This window comes from Meleagris gallopavo, chromosome 3, assembly GCF_000146605.3.
Source record: "Meleagris gallopavo isolate NT-WF06-2002-E0010 breed Aviagen turkey brand Nicholas breeding stock chromosome 3, Turkey_5.1, whole genome shotgun sequence".
Classification (NCBI taxonomy): Eukaryota; Metazoa; Chordata; class Aves; order Galliformes; family Phasianidae; genus Meleagris; species Meleagris gallopavo.
In genome coordinates this window covers 57000091-57016122 of record NC_015013.2, presented here as the reverse complement: position 1 = coordinate 57016122, position 16032 = coordinate 57000091, and the positions used below count along the sequence as shown (strand labels likewise).

Below are 16032 nucleotides of genomic sequence, written 5' to 3'. Positions count from 1 at the left end.
CTGGCAACAGTTGAGATAAGTGTTTTAGGAATGACGATAAACATGCTAAAAGAGAACAATGTGAGTGCATTTTTATTTCAGTTTTAACTTCTTTCATTGCTGTACAGCTGCATTACACTTGGCTTTAATCCCTTAAGCATTATTTTCCTTGGCAAAGTAGTCACTGATCTGAGTAGAACTTACTACTGGAAGAATATGCTTGAAAAACCAGTGTGATGTCAGTGCCAACCAAAATCCATGGAGCTTAAACTGTCACAAATGTGCCTGTAGCTGGAATATGTATCCCCTCACTAGGAATGCTGTAGTTTTAGGTAGCGAAGCCAACTGCAGAAAGCATGGAGTAGCTTCCTGCAATTGAATATGTGCCTTGTCCTCCTCTCAGTGAACAATTCTTTGAGAAACAATTGTATAAAACAATGTAGGATAATCCCTGGGATGGCTTAGGTTGGAAGGGTCCTCAAACACCATCCACTTCCAACCCTCTGCCATGAGCAGGGCTGTCCACCAGAGCAGGCTGCTCAGGGTCCCAACCAACCTGGCCTGGAGCCCCTCCAGGGATGGGGCACCACAGCTTTTCTGGGCAGCTGTGCCACTGCCTTACTGCTGTACCATAGGCACCAAATGACTATGCTGCTCTGCTTTTAACTTTGCCTCCATTAACTACTTACGGCTATGGGTCAGAACAGGGGCTGCAGGCTTCTTAGAGAAAATATAGATCCCAATTGTGTAAAATAATTGGAATATTGAAATACATAAATAATCACTACTGAAGAATAACACAAAGACTGTGGTGATTCATTACAAACAGATGCTATAAACGGGAACAGGAACATTGCTAGGTAAGGAGGAAGGAAGCTATTTTAGGAGTCCTGAAAATTTCTTCTAGTTCTGCATATGGATCATGCTGCTACTGTTACTTTCTAAGAAACTGTGTTCTAAAAAGCACTTTTGGAAGAAACCTTTCATTGGGACCATTAGTTAATGTAGACCTTCAATGGAACTAAAACACAGTTCCCGATACAGTTTAAGAATGGGAGGAGTTAAAAAAAAAATGAACAAAACCCACCATACCTGCACCAGGAGCTATTTATTAGCATAACACTCTTCCTTTTAAAGATTTCGTAACAACTGAAGTATATACAAAGTCTTACAGCATTTACACAATAAAAAAGTTTCCTATTAGCTGATGAAGTATAAGGTAGTGCTGCAATTTATTTCAAAGCATGTATACAAGAATAATGAAGCAGGCCACTGTACTTTCAACTCCTCTGCTAGCACACCACAACTGTCAGTTGAAATGACAGTTAATTAAACCACTGGGAAGATACAGATTGTCGAAAGATTCATAACAGGTTCACCTGCAGCACTAACCATCATAAGGAGGAAAGAAAATAAAGCTACATACTGTCATGTTTCTACACTTTCTAGAGCTGTAACAAACTTTCACAGCCTTAGATATAACATATGCAAGACAACATAATCACAATTTTTCAGATATAGTTTAGCTACTGAGTGTATTTACTTCAGAATAGGAGGCGTTATATTGATATGGCTGTGTGTTTCCATTTTTGTTCATTAACTGTTCAAATAGGTCTACAAAAAGAAAATCAAAAGACAGCATGGACTTTGTAGTCATGATGTGTTTGACTAATAAAGGCATTCAATATCAGCTATAGGATCTAATCATTCCTGTCAAAAGTTTAAGACCAGGAATCTTAAGAGTAAAAACGAAACCCACAAAATCCCGCACCTATGATGCTTTTGTGTGTTGACTCCAACCTTCTTTAAACTTTTCCAACAGGGTAATACAAAATCATTAAAATGCTTACACCAAACCAAATGCAATACTCAGTTTATGAGTGGTCAAGCAGATTCACTAGACCACCTCACTTTGAGACTGAGGGTGCTTATCTAGAAACAGAAACCTAAACAGTCCCTTACTACAAGTAGGGATACATATTTTAGCAAAGAACAGCGCATTCCTTGCCTTTCAGAAACAGCTTTACAGCTGCCAATAATCCACCTTCTACAAGAGATAAGGTTGCTTTGACTACTGTTGCATGTCTAAACCTTTTACAGTGGCCAATTTTTCTCCCCCCTCCCCCCCACTCTCCCCCCAAAAACGGGATTCCACTTCAACTTAGAACCTAGAAACGTCAGTTGACGATATCTGTATTAAGACAAAAAGTGACATATAAAACCCACAAGGAACCACATAAATACCAAAGAAGTCATATAACCTTTCCATGTAAACACTTTGATTATACTAAAGCCCTAATTAGATTCTTGTCTTAAACTTTTGGCAGATAATGTGTATGCTCAGCCAGGCTTTGCAGTTGGTTATTGTTCAAGTGGAAGCCAGGTCAGTTCACATGTTGACAGGCATGCAACTTGGAAACATTGCACAACAAGCAACACAAAGAGATTTGAGAAGTGTACAAGACTTCAAGTAGACTTCACAACCCTTCACAACTGAATATTCACAGACAAAGATACAGTCCTTGCTTTTTCTACTGTGGATTTTCTCACACATGGGACACTTTCTGTGACTCTCTAGCTTGCTTGATGCTATACAACCACTTGATGATTCTGGCATTCCTTTCAATAGCAGAAATGCCGTATGGCACACGGTCATTGGCACTGTCATCATTTCTAAGGTCACTGTTGCTGTCCTGAGACTGTTCACAGTCTGAGCTAATCATGCTTGCACTGCGAAAGTTGAGGGATATAATATCAGAGTTAGCCCTTGCAAAATTTTCCATCCCAAGGTTTTCAAGCTCTTCAGGATCCAGTCCACAGTAGTTAAAGAATCGTTCAACATCTGCGTCGACACGAAAGTATCTGTCGCTTAAGTCTGATTTTGATCGCTGTAGGGAGGGTCTTCTACTAACTCCGCATCCAGACTCAACTGCCTCAATCTCTGGGGACTTCAGGGTGGCAATGGCAGCAATTTTGGGTTTTGGAGGCAGAGGTGGGGCTGAACTACTGCAAGGTATTGCTTTTAAGGGCTTTGCGCTAGTTACTTTCCTAATGTCTGAGGAGCTGTGAGAGACATGCAAGAAAGTCTCAGCCGACTGGTCTAGGAGCCTTCTACTGACATTGGAGCTGCTCTCTTGGGGGCTGCTACGGCCCTGTGTGGGATAAACCTTCAAGGACTCAGCAAACGAATGCCGGTTCAGTTCCGTCGAATCGGCTCTGTGAGGTGGCCAGTTTCGGGGACCGTGTTTGTGCCCCGAACCCGAGCTGGAGCCTTCAGAGCTATTGATGATGTTCTTCAGAATCTCTAGCTTCAGATTTTCTCTCTGGACACCGCTCTCAGTCTTTGCATTGTTGCTGAAGACCTTCAAGGTGGGGCTGCCCAGTGCCCGCTTGGCCGCAGGACAGACCGGCGGCTTCGCCAACACTGCTGGCTTCACGGGCTCCTGCTTGGCATTGATGACCTCCTGGCTTTTGACGTATTTCGCCTTGTCGGCTTCCAGTCTCTCCACTGCGCTCAGTCTTTTGGGGTTAGGCTCCGCCTGCCTGCGAAAATAGTCAGGTCCTTTGTTCAGGATGCGGAGAGGGACGGCGGATGTGAAAGTCACGGCAGGGCTGACCGGCTTCACCATGCTACCTGTCGGTAGTGTTTCTGTAGGCATGTTTGGTGGTCTTTCCCCCGCAGCCGTTTTGGATTCTTCTCTGGGATCTCCTAAACGCACGGTGTAGAAACATGTACATTAAGCACAATGAATAGCCGATGAATCCAGGGATCTGAGTGTTAGCAGCAGCGCCTCATCTCACAGCTCATTAAATAACGCTGTGCTTCTCTTTTAAAGGCAGCCTTTGTACTGCAAGGCCACCAGACACAAGTCCGTATTAGTCTGCTCCACTGCTTCCTTTCTTCTCACTGAAAGATGTGGGAGTCTCCTTGCTTCCTTTGTGCGATCTGAAAGGCAGAAGAGCCAACCACATGTTAGTGGCAGCGCCTGACATCAGAGCGATAGCAACAGCAGCCCAACCCTCCTCTCCTCTCCTGTGGCAGCGCAGGGAGGCAGCGCAGGGTGCCCCACCACCACCCAGTGGGATTATGGTAAAAGGAAAGGGGAAGGACACGAGGCGCCTGCTGGGATGCAGCCACACGTGTCTGGGGACAGGTAAGGGACAGGGATGCCAAATGGGCTGGGTCACTGGGTTAGACCCACATACCTCCAGATCATGAATGAAAGTGCACTTTCAAACACTGCCTGTGGCTTTGTCTAGTTGATTTCTCAACATACTTTATCTCTAAACCCCCAAAGTTTTTCTCTTTACCGGCAATATGTAATTCTAACAAATGCAGAGTATTTTCCTATTTTATTAAATGCTCCAGAAAACGAGCCAGTCTAAAAATCAGGGAGAAAACAGAGATATGTAGTGTTTTAATTGCAAGGCATATGTTTCATCATTAAGCTAACAGAAAAACAAGCAACCGAACAGAGATACTGCTGAAACTCCCTACTGCAGCTTCAAGGATGTCTGAACACGAGTCTCCACAGCATGGGGTGCTCCAGCAGCAAAACAAGGATTTCCAAGTTCTTAAGGGAGGGCAAATTAACTATAACAAGAAAACCCTAAACCTAATGAGAATAAACTAACATTTTATTCTTTTAATGATGGATTTTGGAAGCACGCAAAACATTCCGACCTGACTTGAAAAAAGAGAACTTGTCTTTGAATTTAGATACAATTGTTTCAGCTTTCTAGGCAGCACAATGTCCGAAACAACATTTACCTTTATCTAAACTGCTTTAAGATTTCTTCACCTCAGACTGCCGCAACACCACACACAACCTAAAATGCAACACCGCAGATAACACGGCAAGTGCTGTAGCAGTTTCTCCCACATGAGGCACTGAAGAGCACTTACCAAAGAATCTAGTTTTAAAGCAGCGATTTAGCTAATGGGTCTCATTTGTTTTATTACTGCCCCCATTAATCTACACTGTCCTTTTTAATATCCCATTTCTGCTATCATCGTGTTCTTCAGGGAGAGCAGGAAAAGCTGCTGCTGCTTCTTCACTCATCCCGAGGTGCTCAAAGCAGCATCCTTCCCAATGATGACCTGCTTTTGCCTGTATTGCCAAGCTCATCTATTGTTATCCAACTTACTAACCATAGTGTATTTAACTATCAGTATGTTGTTTGGACCAACAACAACAACAAAAAAACTCCTCTAAATCCCACAGAAAAACCCATAATTCCAGCTAAATATACCTTAAGAGACAAAGAAAGCAGCCTCAAGTATTTATTCCCAGAAGTACACGATACATACATTGAATATTTTCTCTAAACCACTCAAGGTCAAAGCAAGGAAACCAAATGTATGAATACTATAATGAGATTATAGGAAAAAGCTGAGCTTTCTCCTGAAGGCTCGCTGTCACAAGCATTCTTCAAATACAAACTAACATATTTAGGTGGGTGATAAACCAGACATGCATTCAGTGCAATTGAAAGGGTAGTGAAATGTTAATTAAGCTTTCCTTTCAGTGTTGTTTTATAAATCCTAGTTGACTTCCTGAATTTTAACTAAGTCTTCCTGAAAGAGAAAAAGCTCTTTTTTTCCTCATTTGAATCAACATATTTATTGGGACTATTTTAAAATTAAGCATCGACTTTCCAAATGTGCTGAAGGCAATTTTAGCAGGCATCTGCACATACACATTTCTGTTCCATATACACAAATCAAACCTTTCCACACTGCCAGCACAGAGCTTGTAGAAATTCCTGATTGCTGTATTTAGTGCTTACATGCAGAAACTGAATATATGTAAGGACAGGGGCCTTGTCAGGAGAAAAGAAAAATGAAAAAGAAAAAAAAATTCACTCCAAAAACCAACCCTTCAGTTCTACGTACTAAACCAACACTGTCACCCAACTCAGTTAATAGCACTTGAATAAGCAAGAGCACAGCTCTGCAATTCTCCTCAGCCATTGTCACAGAAGGCCATGGTTCTGCCCAGAGGAACTCCTGCCAACTCCACTCTGCTCCCAGAGAGCTGCTCTGACCACACCGCAGATTTCTGGGGCTGTGGGAACCAAGGCTTTTGGAAGTCTTTCCCCAGCATTTAGTAACTACCTCACTCAGGACAGCCCTGCTTGATGCCAGCAAGCACTGCTTAGGAGGTTTTCTTCAAAGGAAGAAAGAAGAAAAAAATTCCCACTGTGCATGCATGTTCACCCAAGGGAACGAGAGCGCTTGTTTGCAAGCACACATGGGGCTAAATGCCCTGAAGTCAATGGAAGTACACTGTGACTGGCAATGAGCTCCAGGCATGCCTTCAAAGAAAAGCAAAGGGCTGGGGGCAGCCAGCATGGGCCAGGTGGTTACGTGGCCAGACAGAGAGCTCTGTCCTTGTGCTGCTGGTAAAAACTGAAGTAGACTCAGCTACAGTAAAAAGTGTGTTGCATTCCTAGGTACTGTGTTTAAATATCACGGGGAAGTTTACTCAGTGCTCTCACCTCAGAGAGCTAGAAATTGTTAATCAGGCTGCACTAGAACAGAAAGTGCAGCAGAAGGGAGGTGGATGTAGAGAAACAACCTCTCCTGCCTGTGCTCTGATGACTGCAGCCTAATTCTGCTGCTAGCTGGGACACCCAGTGCAATTCCTATCAGTGCCTCTGTTGTTCACAGGCACTTGAAACACGGCCACGATGCTAGGAGAGTCACTTACTAATTTCAGCACTAACCAAAAAGGCTGAGCAGCAGCAGCACAGCATAGCCACGGGAAGACAAAACTGTGCCACTTTGTTTCCAGTTGTGAAAACCATAATTGCAGCAACAAGGGTGGAAATGGCTTTCTGTTGGCCTAAGTGATGAAGAAAGTTAAAGCTTAGCCATTGGAATTACCTGTTGTGCAATTGGCTCCAGTACTGGCTTTGCACTGTAGAAATTCAAAGGCAACATTTCCACTCCCAGGAAATGAATGAGATATACTTAGGGACCTAAGAAACATTTTACTCTTGTTCACATCCAGATGTCTATTCTGTAAATGTAATTCTTCCCAAGGACTGGATTATGTTTTTCAGGATTTGGTCCAGACTCCCATTATTTCACTTCCTTAGAAAAAGATCACTGGGCTTAAGAGATCATTTAAAGAGAAACAAAACTGCAAACTTATGCACACATTCAAGCATGTTTCATTTTAATAACACACATACACTCATAAAAGCTTTCTTGAAGTTTGTACCACTGAGCTCTTCTAACATCAGTGACTGCTGCAGAACTACTGAGCAGAATACAAAACACACAAAGGAGTAGAGGGGCTTAGGTTTTTAAAGCTCTATTTTCAACCAGGCACTTTGATTCAAGATTTCTTCGTGGCAGAGGGAGAGATCCAAAGCACTTACTCATCCTAGGCATCATGCTCTCATCGCCCTTAGACCTGCAATATATTTGTTAGATATTCACATTTAGGTAACAGGCTTACCAGCTGTATGATTTGGGACAACATGGTACAGCTGACAGCAGCAATAGCCATACAACTAACAGGAACTAGAAACAAATTCTCAATGAAATATTATTTCTGTGTTGCCTTGTAGCTCCTATACCTTGATCAAGTTTCAATCAGCCTTTGCCTGAATGTCTACTCTGAAACCACTACATATTTTAGCAATGTTCAAGATGCAGCACAGCAGCAAAAAACAATAGTGAAAATATAGCTTAAATGATAACATAGGAATTTTTACTCTTTCTGTGAGGATGCAGCTTCACCCACCAACGCTGTGATGAAGCTGATGCTCTTACTTCACTCCTCTGGGACAGAGGATGAAGGATGGATGGAGGTACAGAGGATAGAACGAAGCACAGTGGGAACATATAACAAAGGCTGATGCCTTTCCTCTGCTTTCCTTGGCCTGTGTCAATTTTATTTTCCTGATGGCAAAGTGTAACTACGCAGCCTCAAGATGCACCACAAACATTGTCAATTCAAGTACAAATGATCTCAATAGAGCCCAGAAAAATCACAAAACAAATTTTGCACAGGACCATAGCATACAGATGAAAAATCACAGGCTCTGCTAATGGCTAGGTTCATGTTAGAGCTGAAGGCCCCTATCAAGCCAATGAATGAGGACTTCAGTGAGAGTAACTTGCTACAAGGCTATGCACTAGGAGATAGTATCATGTATGCCTCAAGCCCATACTAGTTCTTACGACAACCATCAGCATAAACCTTGCATGTTATATTAATAAGTTTAAAAATATGAACAAAACTTGAACAAATAAGGATTAAATTGGCATTGAACAATCAACCTTCAGAATGGCAGCAGTATGACATTTGTGAAATCAATTTTAGACACATACACGGGTGCAGACTTGGCCTCATATTACACTAGTTGTTGAGATAAAAAGTGTGAGGAGATGGAATCATCTTTCAGATCTACCATGAACCAAAATACAAATCAAAGCAATGCCCTTTAGGAACATGAAACAGTGACAAATAAACGAAGGGCAGTACCTGTTCAGGGAGGAGGTTGAGCCCCCAAAAGATCATAAAACTCAGTATGCAGTGACCTAAAACCAGGAGTGGCACAGGGATGTAGAGGTGGGAAATTTCCACCAATGGGGAAAGTTGGTGATCAAGGCAGCTGCCTTGCACTGCTTGTGTATTATATATTTAGGTCAATTCTGATTTGCTCTGGCATTACACTCAAGAACACCCACTGACGTTAAATATCAGTCTGAAGTGCAGTAAGGTGACAAGTTTGCACAAGAAAACCTTGAAAGATAGAACTCTATCAAGAGTGTGAGTGCCACAGTCACTTGACAGTTTCTATTTCACTTTGCAGTTAAAAGTGAGGTTTAAACCAGGATGTTGATGTAACTAGAAATGCTTACACTGTTATGGGGAAACAGCTTTTGGAAAATCCACGGAGGTACAAATGTTGGGGAGGCACCTCCATGGCTGTACTTGCATTCTGCCTCGGTTTTGCATGCTCAGTGCAAGCTGCAAAGAGAAGCCTCTCTGAAAGAAAAACCATCAGAAATTATTTTGTTTCTTTTCAGTTCTGAAAACTGATGCTGTTACAGGTTTTACCCAGCAGATACACTCCACTATTAGCGATACTTGCTTCTGGGTAAATACTGCCCAAACATGAAAAGTGTGATTTCTGTAAAAGGCGCAGGCAGCTGTGCAAATACACAAGAAACCTCAGGAATGAAGTTTCCCTTTCTTCCAAGAAGACAGTACAAAAAAAAATACAAGTTGTCTTCTTAATTAGAGAGAAACTACGTACTGTGTTTGTAAAAGCAGTAATGGAAATCAATGCTGCTTTCTCTAATCCCTGTGTTGCTTACAATATACTGCACTCTTTGGAATAATCTCAGCCTCTCATTTAAAAATACTTCAAGAGAAGACCTAAAAAGTACAAAGCAGTGTGATGTAACTTCTCATTATATTTGTAGCTCTGGCTTTTTGTGAATACTTCTATTTTAATGTGTATTTTCCCTGAATATTTCTTTAAAACACTTGGCAAAACTTTAGGCAGACCTTGGTTTGCAATCCAGTCTCTCGCTCCTCAGCCAGTCCCAATGGTCCCAAGTTCAAAGCACTTTCCTTCTTCTTATTCTGTCTCTCTCCATAGGCACTACACTTAAAAGTATGCTCCACAAGCTCCATACAGCCCTTCATTCTGGTCTCCTGGCCCTACAGTTTCCCTAAGATTCCCTGCACTTTCAGAAATCAAATCAAATGTCTTCTTCATCAGAAGACACTTGGCCCCACTGCTCCGTAACAACACTTCAGTGCTCATCAGAATCACAGAACTTTTAGGGCTGGAACAGACCTCCAAAGATCATCAAGTTCTATCTATTGCTCTTCTTCTCTCTTCCCCTCTGCCAGTAGGAAAAGCCAGCATCTTGTGTCTCCTTGCCCCTGTCTGCTGACCTTCCCAGCTCTGCTTGGATTTGGCATCCTGGTAAACCATTTATTTTCCAAGAGGCCACATTTTCAATGTGTAGCAAAATTAATTAATGGGCCAGCCTTGCGTGCCATCACTGCACACTGGGAGAAAACAGGAGGAGGCTGAACAACAAAACAGTTTTAATTAAGATGTTGAAAAAAAAAAGACATTTTAAATAGAATACTTCAAATTAATTTGCACCTGAGATCTGTGGAAATTCCTAACAAGCCCATTTTAAGAGCAAGCTATATTTGAAGCTACCCAAACCTTTGTGGTTTCCATACATAATTGGTTCAGTACAAATCACATGCGTTAGTGAAGAAGAAAAATCAAAATAATCTATCTGCAAAAATGCATAAGATACACCTGAGTCCAACGCTCACACAGGGACACATCTCACAGGCAGGATCCATGCAACAGTCACCCAACCAGCAATCAGGCAGCCAGGAAACAGCTCAGGAACTTCTTAAGTATCCCTTCCCCCAAAACTGATCCTCATTAGTGGAGCACTTGCTCCTTTGACAGCAATTTCTGCTCATACCAAAACTTTGGAGCTCTTCTGACTCCAGCTGCACCCTAAGCACCGAACATATTAAAACCTAGACATCGTCCCCACCTCCCACAGTTAACTCCCATGGAAAGGAGCAGGGAGAAGCTAGAAGAAACACGCAGGAGCAGAGGGATGCTCAAGGCATGCCCTGCACACAGCTGCTGCTCAGCATGGGAGCAGTCCTGTTACTGACATTAATGGGCATGCACATGGCTAACTAAGCCTGATGGCTAATTCCCAAGCTCTAGACAAACCATGGATTTTCCTGCCTGTCTTTGTTCATTAACACTGCTTAACCCAGCATGAGTCCTCTGAGCATGCTGCAGGCCCCCAGAATGCAGTGGGGGCTAACAAGGATATCACAGAAAACACTTCTGCCTCTGCTTCATTTGGAATGCCAACTGCAAGATGACCTCCACAGCAAGTGCTTAAACTCCTCTAAATTGCACGTAAAGACCGATTCTTCTCCAGCACTTTTAAAAATTTCCACTAAAACAAATATTTGCAAGCTTTCTTTAAATTACAGAAAGAGTAAGAAATCACTTATAGGGCTCTTGATGTGAAAACCGGGTTAGTAACACTGCTCCAGCATAATTAATTTCTAGGAAGTAGGATGGCTTCTGGCTGAAACAGGAAGAGCCACCCAAGAATACCCAATAATCTTCTCTGGGAGGCGGGAAACTTGCCCCAGCTTGGAGGCTGGGCAATTGGTGCAGTCTCCCATTTCTCAGAAGATGAGGTACTTCTGATCTCATGCACGCAAATGGGCAGCAGCTGCTACTGCCAACTCATTTTTGTGGGGTGGAAGAAGTTCACCAGACTCTGTCATATAAGGTCAAACCCTCTGAAATCTCAAGTTGCCATGTTTAGGCTATGTTTATTGAGAATGTTTTCTGAAACCGTTTGCGATGCAAAATATATTGAAGGAAGATCATATCGTAGCTATAAACGGCTTTTATTTAAAAAGCCATTAGCCCACAGTGAAAATAGCTGCAGTCAGACATTCCCTTGCATTTCATAAGCCTGCAAAACTCCAGTAATGTAAAAGCACACGAAGATCCAGAGTCAACAAATACAGCCCGGAAGAGAAACAACCCCAGCAATTTATACTGTGAAAAAACAAGACACCATGAAGAGCTACTATAAATGGAGAAGATATTTCAGATTTAAAAATTCCTTCCCTTTAGTAATCAGAGACTTAATTGGTAAGGAAAACTTCTAAAACATTTATTCTCAAAGTTTCAGAACTAGCATCTTTCTGAAGTTTCTTACAGTCTATGAAAGTACATTTGAAAGAAATACTGCATAAGTATATGGAGTAGTTCTTGTAATGCACATTTTTACAAATAAGGACATAAAGTTATGTTGATTATGCTGATTTTAGCCTTATCAAGTTTAACAGCTTGTTGGTATCTTCTTATATGGAAAATTCTTTTTTTTTTTTAATAAACTACACAAAAAACTGTTTTACTCTAATATTAAAACACAGCAAGTGAATATCTTTTACTGATACTACAAATACACAGAAAGGTAATAAGGTAGGCACAATTACAAACTGGTTATGGCTGAAAGCAATAACATGAGAAAAATGGCAATGTTCACCTTGTGGAATACAACAGCATGGCCCCATTCTGACAACAGAGGACTTTCAGTCACTCTTCTGATTAGCTGTGGGGTGTTGTTTGTCATGTCTCTGCTCTAAATATCCTTTTTTATAACATGACATAATGCTGCAGCAAAGTCGGCATGGCTACTTAATTTCTGCACCATAATTGTTCTGGGCTAACCATTTATAAACAGCCAAACTTCAAATACATGAAACAGTGAACATTTATTTTTTCCAAAATAAGCTATAAAGCTAAAATGTTTTGATGATGTATAAACAAATGAAGTATTTTTTCCCTTTTTTTTTTTAATCATATCTTTTATTTTAGACTGGTACAGCTATGTTTTTCTCTAGATAAGAGAACATTTTCCCATACCACAGAGTATTTCATTCCTCTTTCCTCCAGCCTCAGTTCTAAAGATACACACTGCTGGAAGTCAAGAAAGGAAGTTAGAGGAATGCATACCACTGCATCTGTAAATTTAAGATTTCTTTAAGTACGTGGTCAGAAATACCAGTCTTGTTGCAATCAATACAGTAAAGCTGTATAACCCTAATTCTATGTTGTACATTCATAGTGTGATTGCACATTTGTGTGGATGTGTTTACTACAGTTGTTGAAATGTTAGCTGTTAAAATACGTTGAGTCTGTTTCCTATTAGTGACATTTAACGTAATGACACTTCACTACAAGTGTCTTCAAAAAGCTGCACTTATAAAGTCAGAATTGCCCAGGCTCTTCTTACTAAATGGTTTTCTGTGTATCTGAGGACCCTAATGAAGTTATGACAAAAATTCTTCCTGGGCACATCTTTAGCAACACCATAAAAATCCCAGTGTCTTAGAGAAAAAAAAGCTGTGTTGAGTCATGACCACTGCACTAGTGTGTTTAATCAAGTGGAGATGGAAGCAGCAGAGGGAGGGCTGAGGAATCACAGCTTCAATAAAAGCCAGCAAACAAACAACCCCCAGTAACTGTGAGTATGGGGACAGGCACAAGAAGTAGGAAACTGTAAGGCACAGAAGGTCAGAGGAGAAATGTAGTTACTCGGAAAAGAGCAGAGAAGTGATGGGAATAGAGATGGTAGCAACAAACAGTGGGCTGGGAAGCAGAGAAAGATTACAAGGATAGCAAGGGATTAAAGGAAAAATGAAGATACTTTAAGTGCTTTTCCTATTCACCTCTATCACAACTCTTATGCCCCGTATGCCTCTCCCTATTTCTGCAGCTTCCGTGCCTGGGACAGCTTGCCCATGGAATCTTTGTGGGCTGGCAAGGAGGAACTGGCTCCAGGGAGTTGGCAGAAGCCTGCAGAAGGAAATCAGCCTTTGAGGCTCTCATATTTTCAAGAGGAATACAAACAGTAGAGGAAACCCAAGTCAATCAAAAACACCTGCCAGTCAACAAAATGCAGAGGTTTGCTGCTGTAGATTCTCCAAAGCCAGTTCTTCCTTTTGGCATTACTTTAGCTGCCCTTAACACCCTCAGCTGCTGCAGCACCAATACCTGCAACAGGCTTGCCCTGGGAGAGTTCTGAAGCTAGGATCACTGCTGACCCTCTCCTAAGAAGTGCCTTAGACTGTTCAGATAGACTGGCTTATTTCTCTGCACATATCCCCCCCCCAGATTACTTTACCATTACCTAGATATCCATCCTCCTCTCATACATGATACACAGCAATGTTAGTAGCTCACCTCTCTCCAGTAAATAAAATAAATTTGATTCCAGCCTAGAAATTGGATACAAGTCTCCTGAGCTCAAAGCTATGGCTTGACCCTCATGAATTATTATATGTTTAGAAATGAGTATCAGAGAATTTTTTGAGAAGGTGGATCTAGAGAAATTTCAAAATCACAAAACCAAGCTCTCTAAGACAGAAGAATCATGAGATGCTACAAACAAAGCACTGAGCCTCAGGTGAGGAAATGTGGTGTCGGTTCTTTCACGTGCCCACATGCTTGGCATGTAAAGGTAATCTCTTCTGGTCAGCCTACCATCCCCATCGCTGTCAGGGAGCCAAGCCTCTACAATGAAGGGGACACACCCTCAGTTGCTAGCGCCAGCTTGTCACTGATCTGGGCAACCAGAATGCCTCCAAAGGTCCCTTCCACCCCAGTCATTCTATGATTCTGATCTGCTCTGGTCTCCATGCATACTCTAAAAAGACAACATTTAGGAGGGCTGGCTATGTCACCACATCCAGGGCCAAATGTTGTCATTATCATAAATCGTGGACTCCATCTTTCATACTTGTAGAACACACAGTATGTCTCCCAGACATCTGCAGACTTCCTGGAGCATCTGCACGAACACCAAACATCAAGTTTATTCTCTAAGAAGATGGAAACAAATCCCATATGAAATGCCACTAGCAAGGTAAACACATGAAATGTGATTGTGGTATTAGTGTAGATCAACTGCTGACTACAAAAACTGAACAACTAGAAAGCTTTGAATATTCCTAGTGTGAGCCTTTACAGTACAGCTTTGATGTCTTTCACTTTCAGACCACAACATATCTTGAACATATCTGAATCTCCTCAACTAACATAAATTGGTTTTGAGATTATTGCAACATTTTACCCCTGAATTTGCCACGTGTACTCTTAGACTTAACATTTTTGTTTCAAATAAAAACAGCAGTGATAACCATTAATTTAAGACCCCATGTGATGCATATCTACATTCTGGAGCTGAATCTGGTGATAAGAAACAGACGAATACAAAATGCCTTTTGCAGAGTGGAATTAAATCCATGTATTAGTGAAGCGTGTTGCTGATTTGACAAATGATGCATCAGATATTGACTATTGATTTTTTCTTTGCCTCAAATAAATGGTGCAAGTGCTCTAATAACTCTTAGAGAATTTTATGATCATTGGTACAAACTACCATACTCATACAACTCCTGACTCCCTGGGTTTCAAGTGATTTTTTTGTACTAAGTGAAAACAAAACTACTCAATACAAGACATGCTCTCCATTTTTCTTGATACTGGATTTCTCCCTTTTGCTTAGAAGCTCTAAAGACAAGTAAAAGATTCTAAGCGTTAAGGTTCATCTCCTGCTCCAACTTTGAAATCAGGCTCAGAGCACTGTGAATGGATTCCGGGACGTTTAAGCTTCCCTCTGTTTTTGAGCACATCAGTGATAGTAATCAGATTAATAGCAGAAAGCTTTCAAGCACTAGGGTTAGAATTGTGCACTCATGCTGGAAGTCAGAAAATACTGAAATCTACTAAATTGGAAGACTGTAACTGAAGTGTACGTTTGGAATAAAGAAGGAAAAAACACCAGGAACTACTCAAATTATTTTGCATGTTGACATGCCTACTGCAGCGTGAGTGAGGGCAGCAAAAGCAAGCCTCAATCTTTCTTAAACTGTACAAATGAATCTCCCAACCCAATCAACTAGTAAAGATAAAAAAAAAAAAAAAGATTTGCTATGAGAACAAACCACAAGGACAGAAGAAGAGAACAAGGAAAAGACCCTCTGGAGATGCTCTCTTTCTCTTAACCCACCCTGAATGAGAAAGTGTATTCAAAGAAGCATACCTGAAAAAGCACAGTGATGAGCTCTTGTTCAGGCTTTGAATGGCAGACTGCAAAGCTCCAGTGGAGGCTGAAAGAAAGAAAAAATAATATGAAAAAAGCAATTTAAAAAAAGAAGCGGAAAAAAAAAAAAGGGCAGAAATATGTCAGCCCTGTATATATCATTTGGAGGATGTGGAAACCAAACATCAAAGCTGGTCCACTACTAGAAAGGAAGACAGATACACAGCACCAGAACAACCATGAAAGACTAAAGACGTGATGAAATCAATGTGGTTGCACACTGGAAAAGCTATGAGCTGTGTAATAAAAACTAATTAAAAAGACATTTGGGATGTCTCAGATCATAAGCTCTCATTCGCCACACTGTTCTGAGGTCCAAGACTGAGATTCAGCCA

General features: G+C 41.4%; 1 protein-coding gene across 5 annotated transcripts in view; it reads right to left on the bottom strand.

The window, feature by feature from the left end:
* Positions 1-1066: 1066 nt before the first annotated feature.
* Positions 1067-16032, bottom strand: part of FAM110B (family with sequence similarity 110 member B) — a 75695-nt gene continuing 60729 nt past the window's right edge. For all 5 annotated transcript variants that reach the window (XM_010708955.3, XM_010708958.2, XM_010708957.2 and 2 more), the window contains exons 2-3: positions 15638-15704; positions 1067-3925 (exon numbers count right to left, since the gene is read on the bottom strand). In XM_010708955.3, coding sequence (XP_010707257.1) covers positions 2526-3638 — 1113 coding nt within the window. In that variant the 5' untranslated portion in view covers positions 3639-3925; positions 15638-15704 and the 3' untranslated portion in view covers positions 1067-2525. The remainder of the gene's footprint in view (positions 3926-15637; positions 15705-16032) is intronic.